Raw genomic sequence first — 13,747 nt, forward strand, 5'->3', positions numbered from 1 at the left:
TCTGTTAATGCCTCCCAGAATCATGTTTGCCTTTTTTGCAACAGTGTCATACTGTTGACTCATATTTAGCTTGTGGTCCACTATGACCCCGAGATCCCTTTCTGCCGTACTCCTTCCTAGACAGTCGCTTTCCATTCTGTGTGTGTGTGTGAAACCGATTGTTGCTACCTATGTGGAGTATGTTGCATTTGTCCGTATTAAACTTCATCTTATTTACCTCAGACCATTTCTCCAGTTTGTCCAGATCATTTTGTCTTCAATGGATACTGCATCTGGGAAACTCAGGTTTAATAACAAATGTGTGCATGTAGGAACATGTGTAAGAGAAAAACAAGGTTGAGATAAGCAAGAACCCCAAGAGAGATGTGCATAGTGCATCTTAGGCCAAAAATATAATTCCATCTGAGCAAATATTTGGAGTTCCCTTCTGCAGACAGATAACCCTCAAGTTTCCTGACTCTACAGATGTTCAGTAAAACTCTAAACACCTCCAGGTTCCACATCTCAATCCTCATGTTTGGGCATAGTTCCCCATAATGAATGTAATGATTACTTTTTCTATTTAGCATTTTTTCCTCATAATACTGCTATTAGTTAAGATGAAATACATCTCTTGTTCCTCAGACAAGGCATTTTCGTGTGATAGGAAGATATTGTTAGCAAAAAAAAATCTGTTGACTTAATTTTAGAGAATAAAGTTAGTAACATTTTGATTGTAAACGTGATCAAATTGTTGTTTATCAAACATGAACCTGATAAAATATAATTCACAGCCATTTTCAAAGCATGCAAAATGGGAGCAACATCAAGAGTTGGAAATATTTCCACTATTATATTTCTGATGACCCTATAGAGTTTATAAGCATCATCAGTAGGGGTTGAAGGATTAGATTTTTGTCCATAATCATTAATACCATATCCGCACAAACAGATGGAAAAAATATTTCCCCCAGTGATAACAAAAATGTATAAATATGCAAAGAAAGAAAAATGCTGCTTTTGAGAGCTTAAGGTCTGCTTTAAGAACACTTATAGTGTACATTTTGACATGTGATATTGACAATTTGTATTTTGAATCTCTGCTCCCATTAAATAGTTTGACACACACCCAGCCCGTCAGCTGGCTCCCCCCCTAACGTCCTTCAACGGTGAAAATTCAAATAGATAAACACTGGAGAAAGGGCTTAAAAATAAACATTGATATTATGCATAAAAATAACAGCTGAATTCTTCCAAGCCTGCTCATCGCTCTGACGCATGGAAATGGCCAATTTTGGCAGATTGGAAAGTTCCTTGCCAGCAAGCAGCAGAAGAGGAAGTTCTGCAAAGTAACCAGCCTTGTAAAATGGAGCAGTCAGGCAGGTTACGTCTAGATTACAGGCTTCTTTCGGAAGAAGCTTTTCCAGAAAAGATCTTCTGAAAAAACTTCTTCTGAAAGAGAGCATCCGCACTGCCAAAGCACATCAAAAAAGTGATCTGCTTTTTCAAAAGATAGCATCCACATTGATTGGACGCTATCTCGCATGTAAGCTGTGATTACTCTGGGCGGAATGGCCACCAGGGCACCTCTGCTTTTTCCTCGTTCCTCTTCTTCCGTAAGAATTCCCTCTTCCCCGGCCACACGTGCCTTTTAGCGAAAGAGCCTTCTTCCTCGTAGAAAGAGGTTTACCAATGTCGGGGAAAAAACCCTCTGTTCTTTTGATTTTTTTTTCGGAAGAACGTGATTGCAATGTGGACGTAAGTGAAGTTTTTTCAGAAAAACGTCCATTTTTCCAAAAAAGCTGTAGTGTTGACATAGCCATAGTGTAATGGAGATGACAGGGTGTGAGCTGGACGGTGGGGCTGCTGAGCCCTCCCGCATCCACCAGCCTGGGTTTTGGCCGCGCTCCCACAGTGATGTTGATGTCAATCTAAAAACCTCAGATGGCTACAGCACTTCCTCAGACACCCACACCGGTGAATAATCTCCTATCCCCTCGTGAACCGACAGTAAAGGCTCCATCCAATTCCCCTAGCCCCAGTCCTACGCCTCAGGACGGCACCATCTTATACAGTGGAAGGCCATGAAATAGTTTACCACTCCCTCTGTGAAGAGAGGAGCCCCACAAGCCTGTGTCAACTGAGCGGAGATTTCTCAAACGCTTCGTCCAAAAGACTGTTTTAAGTAAAATCTAAAAGAGGTTTATTAGCTGCAGAGAGACAGATTTTGAGTGATTATAAACAGCAGGTGCAGAGCTCAACGTTGGTTACTTCAGAAATAGAAACACAGGTGCAGCCTAAGTTCTACACACTGAGCAGGATTTGAATCAAGCCGTATCTGACCCTGACAAATGGGACACGCAGTTCCTCAGTTCACAGGCTGGGTCTGCCCTTTCCCAGTTAAAAATCTTTGTCCTCCGGGTGTTGTGGGGGAGGAGACAGGCCAAGTGATGATGTTATTTCTTTTATATTTTCTTCCAGCTTGCACAGTTAACCTGTGGAACTCCTTGCCAGAGGATGTTGTGAAGGCCAGGACAGTAACAGTGTTCCAAAAAGAACTAGATAAATTCAGATGGAGGATAGGTCCAGCTATGCTTATTAGCAGGGTGGGTAGGAATGGTGTCCCTAGCCTCTGTTTGTCAGAAGTTGGGAATGGATAACAGGAAGGATCACTGGATGATTCCCTGTTCTGTTCATTCCCTCTGGAGCATCTGGCATTGGCCACTGTGGGAAGGCAGGCTATTGGGCTAGATGGGCCTTTGATCTGACCCAGTCTGGCCGCTCTTACGTTACTAGAAAGATCCCTGCTGTGATGTAGGGGATGAGCAGCCCCATTGGTCAGGCAGAGTGGATCCCTGTGAAGAGCCATATGCACATGTCTGGTTGGTCCTTTGTTGTAACTGGGGGGTTGGCTGCAGGCATCTCCCAGCCTGTTTCGGCAGCACGTATAGCAACGCCTCACAACGGCACCTACCATGAGAGCACATACAATCCAGCAGGATATTGTTATTGAGCACTGCAAGACTTCCAGAATGAGGCCTTGCAAGGCATGCTTTGTACAGCTCCTACCATAATCCTACCTCTGTGCCGAACAGCGGGGTTCCAGGTGGCTACTTTGAAGTACACAGTGTTCTAGGACGTTTGGAGAGAAAAGTTCCTCCCATCATAGAAACAGGCAACATGGTTGCATAGCTGCCTTCGGGGGGTGATTTGGAGACTCACTTTATTCTTGATGCAATCCATGAATGTGTTTGAATCTATTAACAGGAGTGTTGTGAGCAAGACACGAGAAGTCATTCTTCCGCTCTACTCTGCGCTGGTTAGGCCTCAGTTGGAGTATTGTGTCCAGTTCTGGGCACCACATTTCAAGAAAGATGTGGAGAAATTGGAGAAGGTCCAGAGAACAACAACAAGAATGATTCAAAGTCTAGAAAAGATGCGCTATGAGGGAAGACTGAAAGAATTGGGCTTGTCTAGTTTGGAAAGGAGAAGACTGAGGGGGGACAGGATAGTGGTTTTCAAGTACCTAAAAGGGTGTCACAAGGAGGAGGGAGAAAAATTGTTCTCCTTGGCCTCTGAGGACAGGACAAGAAGCAACGGGCTTAAATTGCAGCAAGGGAGGTTTAGGATGGACATCAGGAAAAATTTCCTGTCAGGGTGGTTAAACACTGGAATAAATTGCCTTGGGAGGTTGTGGAATCTCCATCACTGGAGATATTGAAGAGCAGGTTAGACAGACACCTGTCAGGGATGATCTAGATGGTGCTTGGTCCTGCCATGAGTTCAGGGCACTGGACTCGAAGGCCTCTCGAGGTCCCTTCCAATTCAAGTGTTCTATGATGTAGTGACACCAGAATTAGCAAAACTGGTTTCCTCTGTCCTGGGGCAGGAGCTTGGGTTAAGTTCTGGACGGATGTCCTGTTTCAGAGAGATGACATTGTTGTGACTGAGGCTTCTAGAGCTTACTTTAAAGAGGTGAAAGTCTCCAAAGAATAATAGTACTCACAGCAGGCTAAAATCTTCCTCCCGTTCCGCTCCAGCAATGAGATGCTGTTTTGCTCTCCCTGCGGTCTCTTGCTTTACTGGTTCATTTTTTTGTTTCTGTAAACTTTTATTTTATTTTTGCCCCTCTTGTTAAATGTATATTTTAAACGAGAAGATGACTATCCTGGCTCATGCGTTTTCTCTGTGCTTATGTACTTAATCTGCCTTAGACTCCTTTTCTATCCGGCCACAATTATCTGTGAAACAGTGACACCTAGTGGTTTTTCTTCTGAAGGAAACAATGAGAAATAAGGGGTTCGCTGCTGTTTATCAAGTGGTGCCGTTAGAAGCTAAGGAGCAAATTGCTATCCCGCATGCCGATAGCAGCAAGCATGCCTGTCGGAAGGATGACAACGTTACAGGACCGTTGGGGTGATGGTAAACAATTAACAGCTGCCGTGAAGCAGAGATTGGAGAATGATGGAGGGACAGCGCGTGTGTCAGCTGCTAAGGGACAGAATTCCATCCCTTTAAAGCTTGTTTATCTAGATAACGCCTTCATTTCCTTACACTGATCACCCTGAAAATGTTGCTCTGGTGTCTCACGGCCCACTAGTGCAAGAATGTGCAGATATTTCTGTGGCTGTGGGCAGTTGAGGGTACGTCTACACTGCAGCGTTATTTCGGAATAACTGGGGTTATTCCGAAATAACAAAGAGTGTATCCTGCGGTGTAATTCGGCCAAAAGCCGAATTAAGCTATTTTGACGTAAGCTACCCAATGGATGTAGCTCAAGTTGCGTAGCTTAGTTCGACATTTGCCGTGCTGTGTAGTCAAACCCTTAGTTATGGGCACGAACTGCAGTGTTTAGCACGGCGTATTTTAATTTGCAGTCCATAGTATTTTCTTAACGCGATGCATTACCTGAATCAGAATATGGATTCAGTATGGAAAAAAAGTTGAAATGCCCATGTATTTTTACTATAAAATATGCTGTTTGCAGTGGTGTTCCAGCCTGTTGGTACTAGAATATTAGTGAGAAAAGGTAGGTGAGGTCATATCTTTTATTGGACCAACTTGTAGTTGTAAAAGAGATGAGCTTTCAAGCTACCCAAAGCCATTTTTCACACTAAACGCTGTTCAGAACAAGAGCTGCGCATGGCTCATAAGCTTGTCTGTCACCTACAGATATTCGGCCAATAAAAGATATTGCCTCATCTACGTTGTCTCTGTACTACGAAGTATGATGTGCCATTTTTAGAGAAAATGCTTTTGTAATATTTATGTACTACAAGATTTACCCTGCTTGGGTCCGTAACTCAGATAAGTTTTGTTTTTCTTCATTTAAATCTTCATTCTGTGGTGGGGCTGGGGAGGAGGGGTTCAGTACGCAGGCTGCCCTGGGAAGAGAGGACAACTCCAGCCCACTCTCACCGCAGCAGTTTGGGGCCAGGTGAGAAGTGCCCTCTCCATGGCAGCTGCAGGGAGCACAGCCCAGAGCGGGATGCAGATCTCCCAGCTGGGGGATGGACAGACGGACACACAAACTCTCCACCCTGACCCCTGCTGGCCCATGGGGTTATAGCTATCCCTGTCCCCATCTCTGGCTCCGTGCTGCCCCCTGTGGTCATTTTGCAGTATAACTGTCCTTCCTGCCAGACCCCTCTGTTTCCATGTGATGAAAGTCGCATTTCAGGCGCATCCCATTGTCCTGGCAGAACCAAACCCTGACCTTGCTGTAAGTTATGATCAGAGGAAGCTGCGTTGGGCAGGGGGCTGGACTCGATGACTCCTGAGGTCTCTTCCCGCCCTAGGATTCTAGGCTTGTTGACCTGGGTTGCAGCCCCCCTTGAAGTACAGCTTGTTCCCGGAGGCTTTCTGCAGCACCTCGCACACACTCTCCCTTGCACACCACAGTGCTGTAGGAAAAAGGGCCTGGTCTTAGTGCCAGCCGGACTCTGGGCCTAGGGTCACTCTGCCACTCTGCTGTGGTTTGAGCATTGGCCTGCAAAACCCAGGGTTGCGAGTTCAATCCTTGAGGGGGCCATTTAGGGATCTGGGGCAAATTTGTCAGGGATGGTACTTGGTCCTGCCGTGAGGGCAGGGGACTAGACTCGATGTCCTCTCGAGGTCCCTTCCAGTTCTATGAGATAGGTACATCTCCTCTCTGCGTCTCTGTTCTACAACGCAGCTGCTATCAGAGGCATCCCGGGCCATGTCAACACGGTGCATAGCTTGCCCCTGGCACACCACAGCATAAATCCTGCTCTGCGCTTCTGGCTCCTCCATCAGGGGTGAACTAGACAGGCCTCGCTTCCCGCTCGGTTCTAAAGTACCCTGTAGACAAAGCATCCCATAAATGCAGCCTGTAGCACTTTGCTGCTGCGGCAGCCCCGTGTGTGAGACTGCTCTTTCGTGCGATTTACTCCCGTCTTTCAGTACTTACCGCAGTATACGTTTAAGCAGGAGCTCCCGCTGCTTATGCACAGGTTTTTTTTCTATGCATATTTCCTTATTTTTTGGATCGAGACAGAAACCAGAGCTGCAGCCGGAAATCCTTTTGCTCTAAACCAATAGTGTAATGCCTCATTGAATGCCCTCTGCTTAGCGGTCCTATTGGCTTTTGGGGCCCTGGTGCCAGACCCACAAACCATAAATAACGTGGGGGTCGTGCCGTGACTCCTTTGCTGAAGCCCCGGCTTGTCAGCTCATGTTGCCTCAGTGAGATTAAGGGCTGGTGAGAACGTATCTGCTTGTCTTGACTGAGGAGAGACGCCATCTTGTTTCTCCACAACGGCCTGATCTTTTACACCGCGGAGTTGTCAGGGTTCACTGGGAAATGGAGTCTGCGGCAGCAGCTTGGACTTACAGTATCAGAAGATTAGAGAGACGAGGTGGGCGAGGTTGTATCTTTTATTGGGCCAGTTTTTGTGCCTGAGAGAGATCAGCCTTTTAGCCACACAGAGCCCTTCTTTCCTTCTGCGTGGTCTGAATGCTTCCCTCTCACCAAAAGAAGCTGATGCAGTAAAAGATATCCTGTCACCCACTTTGCCTCTCTAACATCCTGGGACCACCACGGCGATGCCTGACCTGCACAGCTCCAGAAGATGGTGCTGTTGTACAAGGAACACATTTATTTCAATGGAAACTGTTTGATGTATTAGTCTGTCCCAGGTGTATTGTTACTTGAGATGGGTGATTAACAGGCGCTCCACCCGAGCAATGAGAAAGAGGGCACTTGTTATTAAAGAGCTAAACTCTTAAAAACTAAAACTTAATTGAACACCCTCCCCAAGCTGTATAAGAACATCAGAATGGCCAAAGGTCCATCTAGCCCAGTAGCCTGTCTTCCGACAGTGGCCAATGCCAGGTATCCCAGACTAATAAACCATCTTGTTAGTCTTTAAAGTGCTACATTGTCCTGCATTTTGCTTCAGGTATCCCAGAGGGATGAACAGAACAGGCAATCATCAAGTGATCCCTTCCCTGTCACCCATTTCCAACCTCTGACAAACAGAGGCTAGGGACACCATTCCTACCCCTGCTGGCTAATAAGAATTGATGGATCTAATATCCATGGATTTATCTAGTTCTATTTTTTTTTAACCCTGTTTAAGTCCTGGTCTTCACAACATCCTCTGGCAAGGAGTTCCAGAGATTGGCTCTATGCTGCATGAAGAAAAACTTCCTTTGATCCTAAACACATTTTCACTTGTGCAAAGTAAGGCTGTGATCCTGACATTTTGTTCTGCCAGATTCCGGATGGGGACCCGAGGTGGTCCAGTTAATCAGTGAGAGCCCACTGTGGGAATTGGATGAGGGAGGGTCTGACCCATAATTTCCGGCATTGGTCTCTCAGAAAGTTTGAACGTTGGGCTCGGATGAGCCCCATACCCTTTTTGGCTATTTTTTTTACTCTTCTGGAGTCTGCCTTTTCTTCTCCCTTCAACTCCCAGAGTTCTGTTAGGCTCTGGCTGGCTCCTGGCATCGAATTTCAGTGACGAGGGTTTCCCCACATCGAGAAAAACTGGGCCAGAATGCATTGCTTCCCAGCTACCTTGAAGATGGGCAATCAGAAGGCAGCAAAAACCCTGTTGAAAGAGAGAGACCCTCTGGCAGGGGTTCAGCACAGGCTGCGTGAGGCCTTTTAGAAGTTAAGGAAGCACGTTTTTTCCCCAGAACTGAGGCCAGGTCTACACTAAGAGGCAATAGTGACGCTAGAGTCAATGTGCCTTAGAGTCGATGGGTGTGTGGTCGACTGTCGATTTAGTGGGTCTTTACTAAAGGCACATTTTGGTATGTGGCCGACAAACAGGAATTTAGTTTCTGGGCTATCAAGCACTGTTAGTAAAGTCACAATAAATGTATCCTATGTCTGCGAATGCGAACCTCACCGTAAGCCCGGCAATCGGGTGGAGAAACGTTCTGCCCTAGGGCTGTTACATTGCCATCAGGGATTCGGGTACATGATATTGCAAAACACTTTTCTTTAGAATTTCTAAAGTTGATTGCCTACCTCCCCAAGCCTCCGTAGATTGTGACTGTGAAAGCCATGCATCCAGAGATTTGCCTGCTCAATCACCTTTTCTTTTCCCTTCTTCCCAGGAACTTTTACTACATTACTATCCTGCGCGACCCTGTGTCCCGGTATTTGAGTGAATGGAGACATGTCCAGAGAGGAGCAACATGGAAGGCTTCCTTACACGTATGTGATGGAAGATCGCCAACTACTGAAGAGTTACCCAGCTGTTACACCGGGGACGACTGGTCAGGCTGTTCCCTCACGGAGTTTATGGATTGTCCGTACAATCTAGCCAATAATCGGCAAGTCCGCATGCTGTCCGACCTGAGCTTGGTTGGATGTTACAACTTGTCTGTCATGCCAGAGGAGCAAAGAAACAAGGTTTTGCTAGACAGCGCGAAGGAGAACCTGAAGCGTATGGCCTTCTTCGGCCTTACAGAGTTTCAGAGGAAGACTCAGTATCTGTTTGAAAAAACGTTTAACATGAACTTCATCGCGCCATTCACACAGTATAATAGCACAAGGGCCTCTAGTGTGGAAATAGATGAGCAGACTCAAAACCAGATTGAGACCCTCAATTTTTTAGACATGGAGTTGTACGATTATGCAAAAGACCTTTTTTTGCAAAGGTATCAATACATGAGACAGAAAGAACACCAAGAAGCCCGACGGAAGCGCCAGGAGCAGCGAAAGATCCTGAAGGCAAAACAAGACCGCAATAAAGAACAGAGCGATGATAATTCAACTACTGATTACATAGGGAATGTGGAGCGTTGGCGATAGTGGGGACTGAAATCTTTTAAGTTAGACTAGTCGAATACCATAAACAAAAACCACACAAATCATAGACGATGACGCTAGTCCAAACCAATTGCTCTTCTTAAATATTTGACGCAAAAGAGGTTAAAAAGTTGCCTTTGCAGTTGCCTTTGCATTAAATGTTGTACTGTACGTGGAAAACTTAACCTTCCTGTGTAATTAACTTGTCCTTTTTCAGTTTGTTGGATTATTTATGAAACACAAAAGCCAAGTGGGCTGTCCAGAAATTGTTGCTTGAACCTCTAGGGGAAAAAATCCTTAAATTAGTTCTGGGTATGAAATGGGGTGTTAGAAATCTGACATCATGCACTATTAAACCTCTATCAGAAGCAAACTGATTTCCTAGTAATAAGCATACATAAGTTTAATGTGCATACATAGTAACGCATGTGTGCAAAACTCCCCTCTTTGATTTTTATTTTTTTATTTTGATTTTAATTATTTCTGAGGCCCCCCCAACTGCTTGCAATATTTACCAATTTTCAAGAAAGTGAAAGGAACAATTAACATTTAGAGGAAAAGTTGACTCATTTCATGTATGATGCTGGCTTTTAAAAAAGAATAAAAGTAAATTGTCTAGTTATATACAAATTAAATATTTTAAACTTTTTCTACCTACCGCAAAGAGTTTTAAACTTGGTCTGTCTCACGTTAAAAAAGTAACACTACACTTTTCTGAACCGAAAATCAATGTTAAGGACACTATTTTCAGAATTTTTCATGGCAGTATCATTTTCAACATTCTGGAAATATATGGCATATCTTCATGTTTCATATAGTCTTTTCAAAATGATACTCCTGTATACTATCCAGACTTAACAGTCTTTCTTATACCTTGGAATATATGTTGTGGCTTTTACCAAATACTGAATATTTGGTCATTTAAGACAGGAGAGTCTTTCTAAGAAATTATCTTGTGAATGTTTGCATAGCGTCTGTCTAAACGAAAACCCAACCATCTCAAATCCTGGCAACATTTTTCAAATAATTGCTTTGGTTATTCGTGACTAACTGGAGGTGAAATAGATTTACACTTGAATTGTGATTTGGTAAATCTTTCCTGCGTGATGTAAAAATCAAGCTCTTTTCTAATGCATTCGAGCCCTTTTTAGTGCTGACAGATTGTAGACAATTATAAAAGATTGCAACATATGCGAGTATATAGCCATAGTTACACAGTAAAAGACGGTTGTGTGGTAAAATGGGATGAGCATCTTACCCAAGCACGTGCATCACTGAGGGTCTGGGTGTAGAGATCATTCTGAAAGTTCTCCTGTGATCCAGTTTCATCTGGATCGGGTCTAGAAGGTGGCCACGTTAGAGGTAAGGACGGGAAATGTGATTTGATCATACAAATCTCTATGCAAAACAACTGTAAAGATTCCAGTTATAACTTGGGTCAAGTTTAGAAATGTCATGTGTAGCCCTCCGGGCTCTCAAGCATTGTACTAACTGGCAACTTTCTTTTATGTGCTTGTTCTATTTTGTGTAGGCTTGTGTTAACTCTACTGACACACACACACACACACACACACACACACACACACACACACACACACACACACACACACACACACACACACACACACACACACACACACCCCGTCCCGGTTACTGCTGAGTGAGGGAAGCTATCTGAACATGGCTTCTCTCGTTACGATGCGTACCATGCTCATTTCCACTATAGCCTTTCATCTGTCATGTTCAATGCACAAGTAGGGCAGGAGGCGTACAATGAGAATGCTTTAAAAAAAATCACATCTGTGGCTCCATGCCGCAGCGGTCTAAAGGTCCTGTTACGTCGGGCATCCTGGCAGTGGTGCTGACTGAGAAAACGGGAAAAAGAATGAAATGAGCTGTCTTAGCAATGTGGGAAGTAAAATAACTCCCTGTCCAGTGCATTCTCTTTACCGAGAAGTCCATTCGCCAATATGGTGTCTCAATTCTATTTTGGTTTTTATGGGGGAAAATAATCCACTCTTAAAACCGAAAGGCATTTTTGGGAACAGGGACTCAACCCAAAGCTGGTCGGAGGGCCTGTTGCACAAGGTGCATTTTGTTTTTATGCTGTGGTGTGCATGGTTTACAAAGGCTAGTTGCATTTTCTCTGTGTATACTGTTTATTGTATATAGGGGCCATATGAATATAAGGCTATAAGGTTTTGTCATAAGCATATAAATTCTACTGATTTCCACTGTAGATTGCTGTCTTATTGTGTAGATTTACAACCCAAGCCACTGACTTTGATTGTGTAATTTAACAATAGAACCAATAAATAAAATTTAATTAAGGCTTTGCTTTTAGTTCATTATTTCTGTATCTGGAATCACTCCTGGAAAATTGAGCCGTGAAGAGGCAATGGTTGTTTTGATAACAATGAAGTAGACAGTAAAAGCTACGCATGGGATATTAGGGTGTGTCTAGACTACAGGGTTTTGTCAACCAAAGTGGACTTTTGTCGACAACACTATACCTGCGTCTACACTGCCTCCGAGTTCTGTCAACATAACGTCGACAGAACTCGGCAGTTTTGTCGACGGCGGTAAACCTCATTTTATGAGGAATAATGCCTTCTGTCGACAGAGTTCGGTCGACAGAAGGCATTATTGCATCTACACTGTCCTTTGCGTCTACGGTCTCATGTTGACAAAGCGGCTTGCTTTGTTGACAGAACTGGATGTAGTCTAGATGCTCTTTGTCAACAGAAGCTTTGTCGACAGTATCTGTCGACAAAAGCCTGTAGTCTAGATGTACCCTTAAAGTTAGGGCCATTTTGAAATGTATTCCAAACTCCAGACCCTAATGCTTCCTGTACTCAGTGAGAGTTTGCACTGTGGTGAAGATTTTTGTTTTGCTCTTCAGATGTGACTGAGCACCAGTAGCTTCTATTAGCTCCGACATAGCTGTGGCTGGCTGCCTACACTTTAAAAAAAAAAAAATTGTAATATATGTCCACTTGTTTTACTTTCAGGCTAATCCTGCTAGATTTTGAGCTAGTGGTCACCTCTGTGAAGTCCTCTGCCCTCATCCCGTAACGAAAGAATTCAGTGACACGGAAATGCCTTGATTGTTGTCGGAACGATGGGATGCAAAAAGATCCATCAAGAATTTTTTGGGCCCTATGACGAGCAAAAAGATGTAGGGACATGGTTCAAGATTGACCCGTAAAACTACTTTTACTTCTATTTGGGTTGAGGGCTTTATCACATTCCTACCGTGTTTATCAAAGTGTCTGACGCGGTGCTTACAGAAACCAAGAAATCCACCCGCCGTCTGCCAGCCAGAAAGTACTGCCCCCGGGTTTCCCCAAAACCCTGAGCCTAGCTCTGAAAATGCATCTACGTGTCCAATTCTGCTCTGACATATACACCCAGTGCAGCCTCCTTGAAGCCAGTGTAGTGTATAAATCAGAGCAGAATGTGACCCGTAGCCTACACAAATTCCTTTGGGGAAAGCCCGCTTTCTTCCCAATTAAAGCTAAAAGCAAAGAATGGGGTCTTAGTGTAAAGTGTAATGTTGGGGGAGGGAATCAGGTAGTAGCCAAGGGAGCCACGTCAGCATGCTTTGGCTTTACACAGAGGCCTATTGCTATGGTGACTAGCCCCAGTGGGCCTGTTAATAGGATGCCAGTTGTGAAAAATGCTTCCCTGCCGTACTAAAAAGCAACCCAACAATGAAGTGTGGCAAAAAATAGGCACATTTTAAAAAACCCAGCAAAAGAGAAATGTTTTGACAGATGAACAAAACACAGGTCCGACAAAGATAGAGGTGGGGGTGGAAGAACTTCCACCTAGAACCCAGAGATTGGTTGCCTCAGATCATCTGATGGTTCAGAGAAGAATGGACCCATGTAACAGGAGAAATCTTCTGAGAACAAAATGAGACATTTTACGGCTCTGCCAGATTAAAATATCAGCAAAACTTCCAGTAACAGGCTAAGACCTCAGCCTAGGAACAGTCCACACAGCAATCTGAGAATTCAGACGAGGTTGTGACATTAAAGAGAATGAGAGATGAGGCAACAAGCAACTTGTCAAACACACAAATTCAATACACATTTCAATCTGTGCTGGGCACTTCTGAAAACCTGGCGCATTCACTGAGGTGCTGAAATGGGAGATATGCAATCTTGAAAATCAGGCCCCAACATTTTCTGCGTGGATTTGCAACAGTCCGGGTGGATCAGAACGACTTGATCGTGACTGACATGGAAACAAGTAATGTGTAATATATCGACAGATTAAAAACTGGATGTTCAACTGTATGCAACACTGTTACTCAGTCTCATTGAAATGATGGGATTGTGTTTTCCCAAAGAAAAGTTCATAGGAAAATTCTCAAATGCTTTTCTTACTAGATCTGGTTTTGAACGCATTACTCTGCTTGGGTTACATCAAACTGGCATGTTATAAAAATGAGGGTTTGTTTGCAATCCCGTGAGA

At 44.2% G+C, this 13,747-nt stretch overlaps 1 protein-coding gene across 1 annotated transcript in view; it reads left to right on the forward strand.

Annotated features, from left to right (window-relative positions):
- HS6ST2 (heparan sulfate 6-O-sulfotransferase 2) overlaps positions 1–11,596 on the forward strand; it is a 234,208-nt gene extending 222,612 nt beyond the window's left edge. Inside the window, exon 2 of the mRNA XM_025190873.2 lies at positions 8,569–11,596. Within this exon, the coding sequence (XP_025046658.2) occupies positions 8,569–9,268 (700 nt within the window). The 3' untranslated portion in view covers positions 9,269–11,596. The remainder of the gene's footprint in view (positions 1–8,568) is intronic.
- The last annotated feature ends 2,151 nt before the right edge of the window (positions 11,597–13,747 follow it).

This window comes from Pelodiscus sinensis, chromosome 13 (assembly GCF_049634645.1).
Source record: "Pelodiscus sinensis isolate JC-2024 chromosome 13, ASM4963464v1, whole genome shotgun sequence".
In the NCBI taxonomy this organism is placed as follows: domain Eukaryota; kingdom Metazoa; phylum Chordata; order Testudines; family Trionychidae; genus Pelodiscus; species Pelodiscus sinensis.